Raw genomic sequence first — 16,949 nt, 5'->3', positions numbered from 1 at the left:
GAGGATGAGCAGGAGAGTGTAAGTGTACGATAGCTGATATTATATAGATTTTCAATTTAAATAATGATCATGCCTTTAATGGAGGTTTTCCCTTTTTTTAGTGATAATACTGATTAACCTTTTGTTTTGTTTTTTAGCAACAGCCTCCCTGCAAACTGCCCAGGAAGACTCCACTGGAGGAGCTGTTCGCTGAGGAAGAGGCACAGAACATAGTGTCACAGCAGAGCTCCATGTCCATCAAGAAACGAGTGGAGAGAGAGCTGCAGATATACCAGGAAGTTCCACCGGTCCTTACGTCTGAGGACCCTGCTGCATGGTGGTGGAACCAACAAAAGACTTATCCTTTGCTGTCAAATCTCGCTTTCTCCTATTTAAGCTTCTTCTACACCCAGCGAACGTGTTTTCTCCACAGCAGGAGATACTATCTGTCCAAAACGCTCACGCATCCTGCCTGAGAAGGCAGAAGGCATGGTCATTTTCCTAAACAAGAACTGTTTCTGATTTTATACTGTACCTGCTGCTAATCTGGACTGGGTTTTACAAGTTGTTTCTTATTGTTTAATGAATATCCTAAACTTTTTTGACCCTGCCTCTTAAAAGAATCGGAATCGAGAATCGTTAGGAACCGGAATCGAAACAAGGAATCGGAATCGTTCAAATTCAAACGATACCCAACCCTAGTGATGCCCAAATATGTAATTTTGCTTTGGGTTGGTATTGTAACACTAATGGCTGAAGCCACATGCCTGTTATTCAATAAAACATTAAATATATTCCAGTTCATTTTATAGCCGGAGATTGAGCCAAATTTGTTGAAGATCTTAAGAATTTTTGGAATAGAGTCTCCAAGATCAGAAATGTACAACAAAATATCGTCCGCAAATAATGACATTGAGCTGCTATTGGATTTAATCTGGAGATTACATATTTTATTTTGCCTTATGGCTTGAGCTAACGGTTCAAGAGAGATTGCAAATAGCATGGGGGAGAGCGGACATCCCTGTCGCGAGCCCCGCTCGATGGGAAATGGCAGAGTGCAAGCCATTCGTTGAGACTATGGCCGTGGGATTCACATATAAAGTACGTACCATGTCAATGAATTTGGCCCCCAAACCAAGCTTCTCCATTACTTGGGTCCGTGTACTTGGTGGCCAACGGATTTTCGTTTTGAAAGGAAAAAAACAAAAACGAAAAACGGCCAGTTTCCCAATTACCATTAGTAAATAGGAAAACAAAAAACAGAAAACAACCCATTATTCATTTTGTTTTGATATTAAAAAACGGAAAACGAAAAACAATCTCGTTATCCGATTTTCTTTGATGTATTTGTAGATGGAACTCGGAAATTAAAATGTGTGTATAAATCTTATTCCTTTGTCAGTACCCGATCCGTACCGCCTGTAAAATCCGTTCTGTGCACTGCCTGATAAGTTCTACGCTTGCACGAACACCGGCAAACTTCACAGCTCTATGCACGCATTGGCGTAAGGATATTTGGACATTCCCGGTTACCGGAAGAAAACAGACAGTGACAGTAGACCGTTATGATGGCAAAGATGAAGTTTACAAGGTGTTTGCTGGAGTTTCCTAAAGTATCTGTTAATGATATACGGGGGGTCGTCCGGCCATCCAGTACAACACCATGTAGCAAATTAAATAAAGGCTTCAAATTTTACGTTTCGTCATTTCTTTGCAACTTTGAAGGTAATTTGCTAACGCTAGCTAGCCTGAGCTAGAAGCCTTGCTTGTTTTGGTGTTATAAGTCATGACTCCGTCCTGCTTCAGGTTAACCATGTTTTAAATAAAGTTTAAGCATGTGTATACCTCTCACTTCATGTGTTTGTACTTTTATGAAAGTATCAGGTAAAAACAGGGCTACAAATGAGATCTCTGTGAGAGACCAGCTAACTCCTAGCAAACTATTATGTAGCTCAATGCTAGACATTTCACCCCTAATTCCGGTCACTTTACTATATTTGTATTTGTTTAGTATTTGGTTTAGAAGCCTTTATTGGTGATTTTTTACGGTACAAAGTCCTGCTACATACGTACATAGCTAGCTATATATGCTCCGCTATGTCGCGTTAGCATGCAGCTACAATAGTTAGCTATGAGTATGCTAACGTTAGATTGTAGTGGAACGAAGCAGCACTTTCTAACGTCAAAAATCGCAGAACAAACACTACACAATCGGACATGTTTCAGCAGGAATGTGACTCGGAATTGGGAAGAATTTAACAACATTGCCAGCTAAGATGACCGTAAGCATGTAGCTACTATAGTGTTTACTGCCGTTAGCATGTAGCTACTATAGTGGTATACAGCAGTGGTGGCTGGGAGAGCTGTCATCCCATCTTCAAAAGGACACTTATGTACGTTTACACTTCATCGCATTAATAATAGACAGTCTATGGTTATTAGTCAAGACGAAGTATTAGGTAAAAACATTAACGTAAACAACACAACAACGATGTCGCTACACGGTTTTGGATCAGTGACAAGTTTCGAATGTTTGTAGCTATAACTATTGTATAATAAAGATTTAATAAAAAAAGATTTAATAAAAAAGTTGTAATGTTTGGTCGTAAAGTGTTGACACATGTTACTTATATACAGTCTATGGTTACAAATCGCACAGGGACATTGTTAGTTTTCTACTATGTAATTATGCGCATGCACAGAACGGATCTTACAGGCGGTACTGGCCAATAAATGCTATTGAAGGGCGGGTCTTGGCGTGGCGGGAGTAACTTCCGGGTCACGAAAAAAATACCAATGCAAAATTAAGGAATACAACTTATACACATGTATTTTAATTTCCGAGTTCCATCTACAAATACATCAAAGACAATCGGATAACGAGATTGTTTTTCGTTTTCCGTTTTTTTAATATCAAAACAAAAAACGAATAATGGGTTGTTTTCCGTTTTTTGTTTTCCTATTTACTAATGGTAATTGGGAAACTGGCCGTTTTTCGTTTTTGTTTTTTTCCTTTCAAAACGAAAATCCGTTGGCCACCAAGTACACGGACCTACTTGCCACAAGTAGTTCCACTCTAGGTGGTCAAAAGCCTTTTCCGCGTCCACTGATAAAACTGCTGCCGTTGTTGGAAGGTTTTTGGCTTCTTCTATTATATGAAATAATCTGCGTACATTGTCTGCAGCATGACGCTTGGGTATAAAACCTGATTGGTCGGGGTGGACCAGCTTCTCGATAAAGCGCTCTAAGCGGAGAGCCAGGACTTTGGAATAAAGCTTAATATCAGTCCTGATGAGGCTGATGGGCCTGTAATTTGAACAATCCGTAGGATCTTTGCCCTTCTTTGGCATAACGGAGATCAGCGCAGTGTTGGTTTGTTGGTGGAAAGTACCCTTCTATATGGCTGAAGTTTAACTTGTAAAATGGTAGGTCCTAATATGTCAAAATACTGTAGAAGAAGTTCTGATGGAATTCCATCCGATTTAACTTTTCCATTTTAATGCAGATTTAAGTTCCTCTAACATTATAGGTCGACCCAGTTCTTCTGCCTCCTCTGGGTCAAGAAGAGGCAGGTTTAGTTCTTTTAGGAACTCCTGGCACTGTGTCGGATCTGAGTTGCAGGAGGACTCATACCACTTTGAGTAGAAGGATTGAAAAGTGGCGCCGATATCCTTAGGAATTGTTGAGATACCTCTGTCTGTGCAGATGCTGTTGATAGTAGCTCTGGATTCGCTTTGTTTTATTTAGAAAAGATTTAGAAAAACAAGTCTTAAGACGATTTACAGCGTTCTTCCAACTCCACAATCTTTGCCTCTCTTTTCCTCTACAAGTTGACTGCGAAGGAGGATGTGAAATCCCTAATAAACCCTTTAGTTGCTTGCCATGTATATGCGGGATCAGGAACTGAGTCGGTATTAATTGATATCAATTCAGCCAGTTTGGTTTTAAATTCTGCATCAAAAGCTGTGTTCTGGAGAAGGGAATTATTAAATTGCCATCTCCTAGATCTTTCTCCCATCATATCACAACAGAATGTGTTTCATAGATCAAACACAGCGTTCGTGACAACACATACATAATACATTACATTAGGGGGCAGTGCAAAGAATTGTCAAAATGTTGATTTCTGAGCTGGGTTTTCTCCATAATTCCACAGTAGATATGGACATGTTGGGCATCACAGGAAATGCGAGGAGCTGTAGTATGTGAATCAGGTGACACATTTAATGAGGAATAATATTTGGCCATTAGGGGGCAGTGATTTTTGGGTTAAATCTTTTTACCAAAATTCCACAGTAGATATGGACATGTTGGGTGTCATTGGAAAGGCTGGGATGTGTAGTATGTGAATCAAGTGACACATTCAACTGGAAACCATATTTGGCTCCTAGGGGGCAATGTAAATTCAGGAATTACAAAAATAACATTGAATATTGATATTATCTCAACATCTCCACAGTAGATATGCGCATGTGAGCCATCACCAGACAGGATGGGAGCTGTAGTTTTTGAATCAGGTGAAATATGTAATGGGAAACAATTTTTGGCCTCTAATATTTAAGATTCATAAGATTTTTAAGATCTTAAGCTTTATCACATATTATACAGTAGATCTGGACATATGGGGCATCAATGGGAGAATTGGGTGAGGCATTTTACAGGAAACCATATATGACCCCCTATGGGAAAGGTCAAGTCTGGAATTTCAGCTATTCTATAAACCAAATTCTGGATATTTTACAAAATTCAAAATTGTTATATTTGTTGTTAGCTGGGTTTTTAATCCAAAACTGTACTGTGGATGTTTACAAAGGGGTGTCATTTTCAAGTTTTATGGTCTACGTTTTTTGTCAGTGTTAAGGGCCATTCACATTGTACGCGGCATGCGCTGCGCTCGCCGCTAGGTTGTCCTATTCCCAACTATATTTGTTGTGCTTGCCGCCGGGCTCAGCGCAAATTTACGTCATACATGCGCCAATATTTGAATGCACGTCACGTCTGCGTCCGGTGTTTACATCGGACGTGCAGTAGGCTACATGCGACATTGTGGATACACAGTAGTGATTTGGTGGAGACGATGTTTCTGTCTTTGAAACAAAAGAAAACCTTGGAACTTGCCCTGGTTGTGAGGAGAAGACGGAGGAAGGCAGCAGGAAGAAGGGTGTGGGTGCACGAGACCCTCAGGTCCAGAGAGCAGTTGGGGGCTGGTGAAGGAGCTCCGCTTTCACTGTGACCGGTTCCAGGGGTACTTTCAGCTCAACAGGGAGCAATTTGACAGTCTGCTGACGAGAGTCGGGCCTACGATTTCCCGGATGCAACAACATTCCGTAAGCCCATTTCTACAACGGAGCGTCTGGCTATTTGTCTCTCCCTGACGGTAGACAGTATGGAAAAGTACTTCCAAGTCTGCCTCTGCACCACTTTTTTGTCTCCTCTCCTTTACGTACCTGTCCCTTAGGTTCTTCCACCTTTTCTTACACTCCTCCTCTAAATAGATGAAGACGTGTGGATTATTTTCATTTCTAAATAAAATGTTGCATTTCAACACTATGTGTCATTGCATGTTTATATACTTAAGAGGTCTGCAGTCATTTCAGTTGGGTATAATAAAGCTAAGATATGAGCCTACATTCATACATGCATCATTCATTCTCTGGAAAACACTTTGTTTAATGCATATGTGCAATTAATTCCTCCAAAACTGGAGCTTACACACTTGGAAATGGGTAGTTATTCTGTGTAAAGGCCATATACCTACCTATATACCTAAATGTGAACTTCAATGAAAATGAACATGACTTGTGTCAATCAGTCCAAACATATTTTACGTCATATAAACATACAAATACAATATTATTATTGTGTAATAACAACCGAGTATAAATTGTAATTTCCCCATTGGGGATCAATAAAGAGTATAAATTATAATTTTTTTTATAAAAAATACAAATATATCCTACAAATACCTGTATGGAGCTGTATAATCAACTTGGTATTTGGTTTTCGCAGCTCACAACAGTAGGCTACAGTTCTTCGCAGTTGCTTTGGCGTATTTCTCAGATCAGAGATGACAATAATGTGTAACATTGTCACATAGGGAATAGTGCTCCCTTTCCTGTGCATTGTTCATTAGACTATACTTACAGAGTGAACTGTTAAATATGGACAACAACACAAAGCAGACAGTCAGTTTGATTCATTGTTACTTGCTTTGGACATAAAAGATTTCCAGAAAGATACACGATTTTTCAGGTCAGTCACTATGCGGTGCAGTTTACACCAATTGTTTTAAGAAATGCACTCACTGTTGTGCAAATGCAATTATGATTTGACAAATGCACCAAAGTAACTTGAGAAAAAATGTAACATAGGATTGTATTTCAGTGGAGACATATGTTGATTTCACATAGCTAAAACCAACCTGAATGATTTAAATTAAGAGGCTACAATAACCTACATAGCTGGCATGCTTATTATTGTGAAATATGCTTCCACAGCATAGTTTTGCGTCCGAGGTCTCTGTACGAGCTCAAAGTTGTGTCGTAGCCTATACAGCTCTGTGAGATCGCTGGCGGCCAAAATCAACCTCTCATCCATGTTCCGTTTGTGGATCCACGTGTGTTCGGTGTTTACTTTTTTTTCTTTTTATTCAGACACGTCACAGCGCACCGCGGCCCCAAAGTTGAACCATGTTGAACTTTGACCGCGGCACGCGCAAGAGCGGCCAGCCGCAAAATGCCGCTTGCGCGTACAATGTGAATGGCCCTTTAGTCATGGATTGAGTAGTTGTGACAGTTGGACGTTCCTTGTTGAGAGAACTTTTCCGATGCGAGATAGTACAATGTAAACTAGAAAATGTATTTCCTGCAGAAAATGCGTGGGAATGCTGAATAGCTAAATTGCTAAAGCTAAACTGGATGAATAGCTTAAATCCGTAAGAAGTTGAAGTAGTGAGAATAGTTGGAAAAGTATGAATGGTTTTAATTAACTTGAATTTTATATCATAGTGCCACTATGGTGTACTATGTACAAAAGATGTGGAATAATTAAAAGCTGAATCAGCATTCCCACTAATAATGATGTAAAGGGAAAAAGAGTACACTTACACCTCACAGTGTGGTAGGCTACAGGCCATGAAAATTGTGACTTTTTAAATATAATTTACAAGATTGTTGGCATTTTGTCAGACAGATTCAGCACAAACAAGTGTCAGGAAACAATTGAGAGACGGGAGGGACTGGGAAATGGCCTGGGGATAACAAAGTGTCACGGACACTGCCACACTTTTCATTTACTGACTCTTTGCCAGTCATTCAAATCAGGCCCCATGGTGTGCCTCCACATTTTTAAACCATTAGAAAATGACTAATGCAGAAGAGAAGGAGATAAAATAATTGATGCATAATGGATTTTATTAGCATATTCAAGGTAACAAGCTGATATATCATCCACTGTTTGTTCAATATTGACCTAGTCAGCGAAAATGAAAGTTACTCTGAACTGCAGAGCTGTCATTTAAATACACAAAAAATGCACAAAGGCAGAGAAGTTTGCAGAACACGATCGCCGTGGACAAGCTGTGTGAACAGGCAATTTTTTCAGAATCAGAATCACTTTATTCGCAAAATGCATCAACAGACACAGGAATTTGACATGGCAATCAGTAACACAGAAGCTTGACAACAAACATTATTTGCGTATAGCTGCATAAAGCATGCCTAAAACAATTATTTATTTTTTTTAGATTATTTTTTTGGGGCTTTTCCCTTTATTGTGTAGAGACAGTGGATAGACATGAAAGGGGGAGAGAGATGGGGGATGACACACAGCAAAGATCAGCAGGTCGGGTTCAAACCCGCGCCGCTGCAGGACTCAGCCAACATGGGGCGAACGCTCTTACTGGGTGAGCTAGAGGCCGCCCCTTAAAATAATTAAATTAATAATAATAATATAGTAATATAATAATAATAGTCCACAATGAAACAGTGAGTGGGGGCAGTGGATCAGCTATTCAGGAGGGAAATGGCTCTTGGAAAAAAGCTATTGAGGTGGTGTGAGGTCCTTGTCCTCATCACACTGTACTTTCTTTCTAAGAGAAGAAGCCTAAAAATGTCACTTGCTGGGTGGGACTGATCAGCAGCAATTTTAGCTGCCCTCTTCCTGACTCTGGCCTCATACAGGTCACTGAGTTTAAGGTGGAATCGAGGCGAATGTGGAGCCAACTTCAGCGTTGTGCATCCCAGAGAGGGGCCATGACCATCGTGGCCGTCGTAAAATTCCTAGCTGGTGTCATGTCAACATCCAAAATGTCACGTCCAACACAAATCAGTAAAACAGACAAACTGAGGTCAGTGTACAATGACAAATAGCAGTACTTTGCATATTTATAATGTAAGCTGTTGATAAGGATCCTTTTTAAGTAAGCTAGCTAGCTAACGTTAGCTAAGTTACCGTTTTAATTTAATAACCTGATGGTGGGAGGAATAAAAGTTTTGGCTAGGCTATATGTTATGTTATGTAATGTAATGTAATGTAATGGTATGTATGTATGTATGTATGTATAGCCTGAACATCTACATACTTGTTTAATTTAGGCTATTACAGCAAATGAATGAAGAAAGTTAAGTTGGTCATAATATAGCATAATAAATATCATGAAATCATTTAGTTTAGGCTTAGGGGTGGAACGGTACATGTATTCGTATTGAACCGAAACGGTACGGGCGTCTCGGTACATGAATTTACACGGAGAATACACGGTATAAAAATAAATAAAACTTGCGTGCAAATGAATTAATGTAATGTGGAACTACTGTTACATACACGTTTCTTAGGGATACCTAATCTGTAGCCCCGTCTTAGCTCTGAACAAGGGGGTAGGCTTCGCTTCAGAGCTCGAATCTCCTATGGCGCCATTTTAATGCTACAAAGCGATCACCCGACGTTAGCATTCCACTGACTGCCATTAATTTTGACGTCACTTTGACAGCGAATAACTTTACATCTGAAGCGTTTAAAGACTCTATTTGTCCATTGTTTATTTCTAAAGAAACACGACAACGTATAAAAGGCTCCATTACCTTGTACCTCACGTTATGGCTCCGTAGCAGACGTTTTTGTAAAAATAGGCTAATGATTGCGTCATAACCACGCGACTTACTGTCGCATAGAAGAGGGATTACTGTCTAGTACAGGAGAAGCTCGCATGCAGTTTGGACTCACATTAGCTGTTTAAGTTTAATTACTAATGTTAACTAGCATTTTAGTTAGCAGTAATTAGCCTGTGCCTATGTTATCTCCTTACATATACCTACGCTCTCCGTCTCTGCAAGATTGGGAATGATTGAGATTTCTCTTGGCATAGCTACCAGAAGACTTACAACTTTCAGACACGTTGCTCACGTCACATTTACGTTGTTTCTCTCAGTTGGAGGCTGCGCAGTAACGTTCAGCACTCACCGGAAAAGTGCTTCTAAAGGCCTTCACTGGTCTCCGTCCAGAGCAACGGGATCTGTTGGTCCATTCTTATATACAGTCTATGGCTCTGAAGCTCCCAAGCTCCGCCTACATGTCAAGTCGGTCCCTTCTTATATACTGTCTATGGTCGGTCCAGTGAGTCCACACGAAACAAAACTAGTCCCTTCCATATACAACCAAACACGGATGTACTGTAGCTGTATCCCTTCTTGCCTCGACCACAATTGGCTTCCAGGCCCATTTGCTTCGCTGTTTGCTCCGCTTTTAGCTCCGCTGTTAGCTGTTAGCTCCGCCGTTACCTGTTAGCTCTGCCGTTAGCTGTTAGCTCCGCCGTTAGCTGCGCCGTTAGCTGTTAGCTCCGCCGTTAGCTGTTAGCTTCGCTGTTTGCTGCTAGCTCCGCTGTTAGCGTGTGAAGCTAACGCCACAATTCGCCAACTGCTCTGTGTAACTGAAGATGCTCTTTTAACACCCCTGCTCTGTGCATTCAGATATGAGAGCAGCGCTTGTCTCCCATATCACACTACTAGCTGATTGTCTTATTTTGTTTACAAGTTCCAGATGGAGTCTGGAGATGATGTGGGGTAGCCTACTTATTGTTTACTGTTTACATCTTACTTTATACGCTTCAGGCTGTTGCAGATAGCTCAGGGGAGAGACTGGATGACACTAGGTGGTAGGGGTGTAACGGTACGTGTATTCGTACCGGACCGTTTCGGTACAGGGCTTTCGGTACGGTGCACATGTGCACCAAATGCAATCTTTTGTGTGCGGAACATAGGTACATTTTCGTGTTTCCACACGAACATGTTAAGTGGCGGAAGTCTCCGCGTTCAGCGCAAATCCCGCCCTGCAGCTGATTCTAAAGTTTTCATTGGTCATGTCAATATGTTAATCACTGTACAGATTGCCTACACCAAACACTGATCTCTAAACCTACCCGCCGTCACTGTAACCTAAACCAATGAAATTGACTGCAGGGCGGGATTTCCGCTGAAGTGGTTTGGGGAAAAAAATAAAAAAATCACACACCGCGCGCTGTACAACAACACACACGGCACACTTTCGGTTTCCCAGTGAAATACGTCAACGGACAAAGACTAGTCGATAAGACGAAAGCAGTGTGCCGACATTGCTCAGTAATGATCGGGTATGTTTCTGGCAACACTTCAAACTTGTTAACGCACTTGAAAAGGCATCACGCGAGTGTGAACTGAAACTGTTGATTCTGCACTTTACACTTTGGAAAAGTTATATATATACATTTTTTAATATGAGCAGGCCTACAAGCTGGGATTGGTAATGCTGCACTGTAATCCATAGTTATTTATTTATATTTTTCATTATATTTTATTATGTGATATTGGTTTGAGACAGAGTATTTTATTTAGTGGAGAACTTTGCAGCAGTACTTATTCTTTTTTATTTTATATATTTATTATATTTTATTAAAATGTGTTTAAAAAAGTGTAAACAAATTGTTAAAAAAAAGTTTATAGTAATAAACAACCTGCAGTTTAATGTTTGCATTTCTTTCCCTTACTGTACCGAAAATGAACCGAACCGTGACTTTTAAAACCGAGGTACGTACCGAACCGTGATTTTTGCGTACCGTTACACCCCTACTAGGTGGTACAGCCTGACACATGCACAATAAAAAAAATTGCCTTCTGCATTTTTGTTATGCTTTTCCCTCCATTGTACCGAACCAAACCGTGATGTCTGAACTGAGGTATGAACCGAACCGTGACTTCAGTGTACCATTCCACCCCTATTTAGGCTATACCTTAGTGCCTAGACCTGCCAACATATGCCTGTTGTTAGAAGAAAACAAAACACCCCACAATTGTTTAGCCTTGTAGACCACTACTGACCTCAATCATGCCGCCTCCCTCAGAATCAGCTGCTCTGCCAAACTCTTGCTTCTCTCTCTCTCTCCTAAAATACCTCCCAGTATCCACCTGCTCAATGAATTGAAGGATATACCGGTACAATAGCATTAACAGTGACACTATGACATTTAGTTTTCAGTGACAACATTTTGTGGGGACTTATATTGCTTTTAATACTACAGTGAGGCTATATTAATGGCAAAGAATAGAGAGCTTCGGATAGCTAACTTAGCTATTTCACTCTAGCTAGACTATTGTTTTCTATAGCCAACTAAAATATCCCTTTATCTTTACATCAGTTAAACGTAGCTAAAGTTAGGCAACTTAAAATTTCACTCTGTATCACACTCACTGTGTGTGCAGTAGCAAGTTCAGACCAAAGAATCGCGACAATATACAGCAGATGGATGTCCTTACTAGGGCTGCCACCTCTTAGTCGATTAGTCGACTAATCGGTCGTTTTGGTCTTAGTCGACTAAGATTTCTTTAGTTGATGAGTCATTTTTTATCCTTATTCATGCTTAATTACTCATTTCCAAGAAACTTGAGTACATTTCTGGTAAGCACAAGATTTAAAGTGGTGCTTTTGCAGGATTAATTGTGGAAAAACTCAGTTTTACAGATGGTTCATTAACTACATTTATATTGTGCTTTTCTAGTCTTAATCACCTCTCAAAGAGCACAGCTCTGTCGATTACATCAACTAATCGATTAATCGACAAAATCATATGTGTTAGTCGACTAAGAATTTCTTTAGTCGAGGACAGCCCTAGTCCTTACACTACAAAGATGTAAATATAAATTTGGTGACACACCTATCTAAGAGACTCATGTTATAAACTCAGATATTAAATTGTAAAATAATTCATTACTTGTGATATTATTCATCAAATGTATAATTGACTGTCTATGAGGCTGTTTTTTGTGGAGAGGGTCTAAAGCAAACAAAAACAGTACATAGTACACACAGTACAAATAGGATTCATGCAATGACTCCTGACTCAGCAGAGTGGTTTAGAGAAATATGTAGGGGACAGAAAAAGTGCCACAAAGAGAAACATTTTGGATCTCTCAGTCAAAGATTATTTCAGCCTGGATAGAGTTCAGAGTCTATTCCATATAAAAACTTTTTTTTTAAGTTTTGATGATGCTTCTTGTCATCTCATCAACCCTCCTGGTTTTCTCCTCACCTTTAAAGTGACACGTTTCTGCCAACTCTTCCTTATTATTGTTTTTTATTCATTATTTGTATGTCAATTCATTATCTATGTAGAGACTTGTTAACCTATTTATTCATGAGCTGATTATATTAACACAAAACATGCAGTTTTTGGATTACATTTGTATTAATTATGCTTATTTCCACGACAGCTGACAGGATTGTTTACTGTGTGCAGTCCCTTGTTTTAACATGCTCTGATAAAGACTTGGATAAGAAAAGTCTTTTGCAACTTTATGTCTAAACAGTGCAGTTATTGAAAGGTCCGAGGTGGCTTCTTTTCCAGCTCATATCCTTTGTCTCTTTGTGTTCTACGCTTTGTAATAGGGGAATCCTTGAAAAATATTTTTGAAAAAGTGGAATCTTGTGTTTCCTTTACAGAAGACCAGCGGAGACTCAGAACTGCAGGAGATCATGAAGCGGCAGCAGGAGAGGATCAACTCTGGCAGCTTTGCTAACTCACTGCAGCAGCTTCTTCAATCAATCTATTGTTAATTATGACCTGCAGTAGAACATAAGGAACAGTTGTATACATATGTAACACCTGTCCCATGTAGCTATAGTCTCTAGTGTAGTAGCACTATGGGAAGGTGCCTAGGTTCTTTGTTTTCTTACTTTAGATACTTACTACCTGTACTAACTAATGCTTGTTAGCAATCTATGTTTCTCAATAATATTAAAATAACTGGCGGTGCCTCCAATATGAATTAGGTAGGTTTTATGTTACCCTTGATTACTCTTTTGAATTGTACCTCAGAATGAAACCTCTTGTACCAAAATCTAAGACCCAAGAAGTATACTTTAAATACAATAACCCAGATAAGGGAATTTATTTAGTTAAAGTACAAAAATAATATGCAAACACATTTATGGTGTATTAGAAAAATAAACACAAGTGAGGCCAATATAAATAAACTAAATACTACCTTTTTTATATGACACAAAATAATGTTGCCTCAATATAGCTTTCAGAGTATATTCTAAATTGTTACCTCTGCTTAGGTTTCAATAAAATAAATGCATAAAACCTTTTAACATGTAAACCTCAATAATTATCTGTGGACCCACACTCACACATTCAGACTCCGCAATCGAAATACAAACAAAAGAAAACCCTGTAGCAGGCCTGAGTAGAAGCTTGGGAGCGTGGAGGCCAAAAACGGTGACGGCCGTTTCACTTGTTTACACAAGCAATACAATAAAATGCCAGTGCAATATACTCAGTACTCACGAATCCTGGTGATAGTCAAGGGGGTTAAAACGGTGAAAACAGGCGAACTTGGCAATGACAGCAGGCAGAGCACCGGAACAGAAACAGCAGCGACAATCTAGATCACACCAGCAGGATGGAAAACCACTCTCTGTGTGGTCCAAAGGAGCTTCCTCGATCCTCTCTCTCTTTTACAGTCACAAACGTCCGTCTCCTGAATCAAATAAATTAACTGAGCAAACAGGTCCACACACTATTTCACGGCGAATTAGCGGTAGCTTGGCTCCACCAATTATTCCACACGCAAAGCTAACAATACGAAAGCAATGCTAATAACAATTGTGCTAATGCTAACGGCTATTCACAGTTAGCTAGTAACACAGTAGGTGATTTCATACTATAACACTTAGTTACAGCATATAAAATCACACACATGTATATTTACCTCTTGCAGATTACAATACTCAGCCTCCGTAATGGATACACTGTCCTTCTACAACCTACTAAAACCTCATGAAGATCTCTCGCTTAGCTACTCTCTCTGGCTGTATCTCTCAAACGGGAATCACTGCATGTTACAACTAAGCCCCACCCCTCTACCTGGGATTGTAATTGGCTGATAGATCATGACCAGGGTTCAAAATTAGCACCATCTAATAGCCATCTATTGAGTGGCTGGTGAAATTTGAACAGTCACTTGCCATTTGGCTGGTGGACGAAAAAGTTCATTTTAAACCCTGGTCATGACCCTCCAATAAAGTAAAGAAAAACGAGGATTGACATATTAAACTGCTATCAAGTTAAACTGTGTGGCTAATTACCATAGACAGTATATAAGAAGCTGATTACACGTGCTGAACATAGACAGTATATAAGCATAGTATATAAGGTGCTGAATCATGTACACTCCACTCAAACTACAGTCAATGGCATGAACTTCCAACTTTGACCTTTTAAACTGTACATTTTAAATGTTTTATTAATGTTAACCATTTAACATATACACTCACCTTGAAGATTATTAGGAACACCTGTTAAATTTTTCGTTAATGCAATTATCTAATCAACCAATCACTTGGAAGCTGCTTCAATGCATTTAGGGGTGTCGCCCAGGTCTAGACAATCTCCTGAACTCCAAACTGAATGTCAGAATGGGAAAGAAAGGTGATCTAAGCAACTTTGAGCGTGGCATGGTTGTTGGTGCCAGATGGGCTGGTTTGAGTATTTTCCAATCTGCTCAGTTACTGGGATTTTCATGCACAACCATTTCTAGGGTTTACAAAGGATGGTCTGAAACAGGAAAAACTTCCAGTATGTGGCAGTCCTGTGGGCAAAAACGCCTTGTTGATGCTAGAGGTCAGAGGAGAATGGGCCGACTAATTCCAGCTGATAGAAGATCAACTTTGACTCAAATAACCACTCGTTACAACCGAGGTATGCAGCCAAGCATTTGTGAAGCCACAACATGCACAACCTTGAGGCGGATGGGCTACACCAGCAGAAGACCCCACCGGGGTATCACTCATCTCCACTAAAAATAGGAAAATGAGGCTACAATTTGCACAAGCTCACCAAATTCGGACCTTTCAAGACTGGAAAAATGTTGCCTGGTCTGATGAGTCTCGATTTCTGTTGAGACATTCAGATGGTAGAGTCAGAATTTGGCGTAAACAGAATGAGAACATGGATCTGTCATGCCTTGTTACCACTGGGCAGGCTGGTGGTGGTGGTGTAATGGTGTGGGGAATGTCTTCTTGGCACACTTTAGGCCCCTTAGTACCAATTTGGCATTGTTTAAATGCCACAGCCTACCTGAGCATCTGACCATGTCCATCCCTTTATGACCACCATGTACCCATCCTCTGATGGCTACTTCCAGCAGGATAATGCACCATGTCACAAAGCTCAAATCATTTCAAATTGGTTTCTTGAACATGACAATGAGTTCACTGTACTAAAATGGCCCCCACAGTCACCAGATATCAACCTAATAAAACATCTTTGGGATGTGGTGGAACGGGAGCTTCGTGCCCTGGATGTGCATCCCACAAGTCTCCATCAACTGCAAGATGCTATCCTATCAATATGGGCCAACATTTCTAAAGAATGCTTCCAGCACCTTGTTGAATCAATGCCACGAAAAATTAAGGCAGTTCTGAAGGCGAAAGGGGGTCAAACACGCTATTAGTAGGGTGTTCCTAATAATCTTCAAGGTGAGTGTATATGGTATTAACTTATATTTTCTTCACCATATTTATACTGCATTTAAATAATTTCAATGACTGTTTTAACTACTTAACTCCCAATATCTAAATGAAATTTACATCTACAATCTACACATATTTAATTGTATATTTATTTTATATCACCCAATGTGTATGTATTCCAGTGTTTTCTTATGTAATTATGTTGCTTTCATTGTCTTATCAAATGTTGTTGTATGAAAAGAGGAACATATAAATCAAAGTACAGGTGTGTGTGTGTGTGTGTGTGTGTGTGTGTGTGAGAGAGAGAGAGAGAGGGGGGGGGGGGGGAAGCACATCATGCATGTAACGTAGATATTTGTACGAGCAGTGTGGTTAATGTTTATGCTCATTGTCAATATTGCAGCTGTTTACTGAATGACTTAAATAAGTAGATCTTAGCTATTGCATATCTAAATATGTGCCAGAATGTTTGACACATTTCCTGATATATAGCCAATTTTTTCATTTAGCTGTTTACAAGTAAAATAAATAAAACATGCTCTATGTCAGAAGTAGTCTCATGCTGGTTGGTAACTGCAGATCAGCAGTAGGTATTAATATAAATAATGTTGCTGTTTATAATCAGAATTCAGACATTCTGACAAGAGAAACTGTCAATAATCCTGCATGAAGTTATTGTGAATAACAGTGAGATGCTGTCACTAATGTGTATGAGACTGATGTATGCAGCATGATATTTTGCAGTGTAAACTGCACAGACACAGGAATAATAAGGAATATATGAGACTGTGTTGTTCTGATATGAATAATTAAATGAAGATGTAGACAACACATTCAAGGGGTTGTAAATATTATGGGACACACTGTTTTAAAAAAATTTAATCAAAAATAAACTTGGTAAATATTTGATATCACTTCTTTTTGTACATAATTCTTGTATTTGTCACTGGATTAAAATACCAGAGGTA

The 16,949-nt window shown here is 39.6% G+C and overlaps 1 protein-coding gene across 4 annotated transcripts in view; it reads left to right on the top strand.

Moving 5' to 3' along the window:
* The window catches only part of eps8l2 (EPS8 like 2), a 68,385-nt gene extending 52,181 nt beyond the window's left edge, over positions 1-16,204 (top strand). For all 4 annotated transcript variants that reach the window (XM_031283482.2, XM_031283481.2, XM_031283480.2 and 1 more), the window contains 2 exons: positions 12,946-13,097; positions 16,114-16,204. In XM_031283482.2, the coding sequence (XP_031139342.1) occupies positions 12,946-13,059 (114 nt within the window). In that variant the 3' untranslated portion in view covers positions 13,060-13,097; positions 16,114-16,204. The remainder of the gene's footprint in view (positions 1-12,945; positions 13,098-16,113) is intronic.
* The last annotated feature ends 745 nt before the right edge of the window (positions 16,205-16,949 follow it).

This window comes from Sander lucioperca, chromosome 7, assembly GCF_008315115.2.
Source record: "Sander lucioperca isolate FBNREF2018 chromosome 7, SLUC_FBN_1.2, whole genome shotgun sequence".
In the NCBI taxonomy this organism is placed as follows: Eukaryota; Metazoa; Chordata; class Actinopteri; order Perciformes; family Percidae; genus Sander; species Sander lucioperca.
The sequence above is the reverse complement of the archived record's forward strand: the minus strand, read 5'-3'. Positions and strand labels throughout refer to the sequence as shown.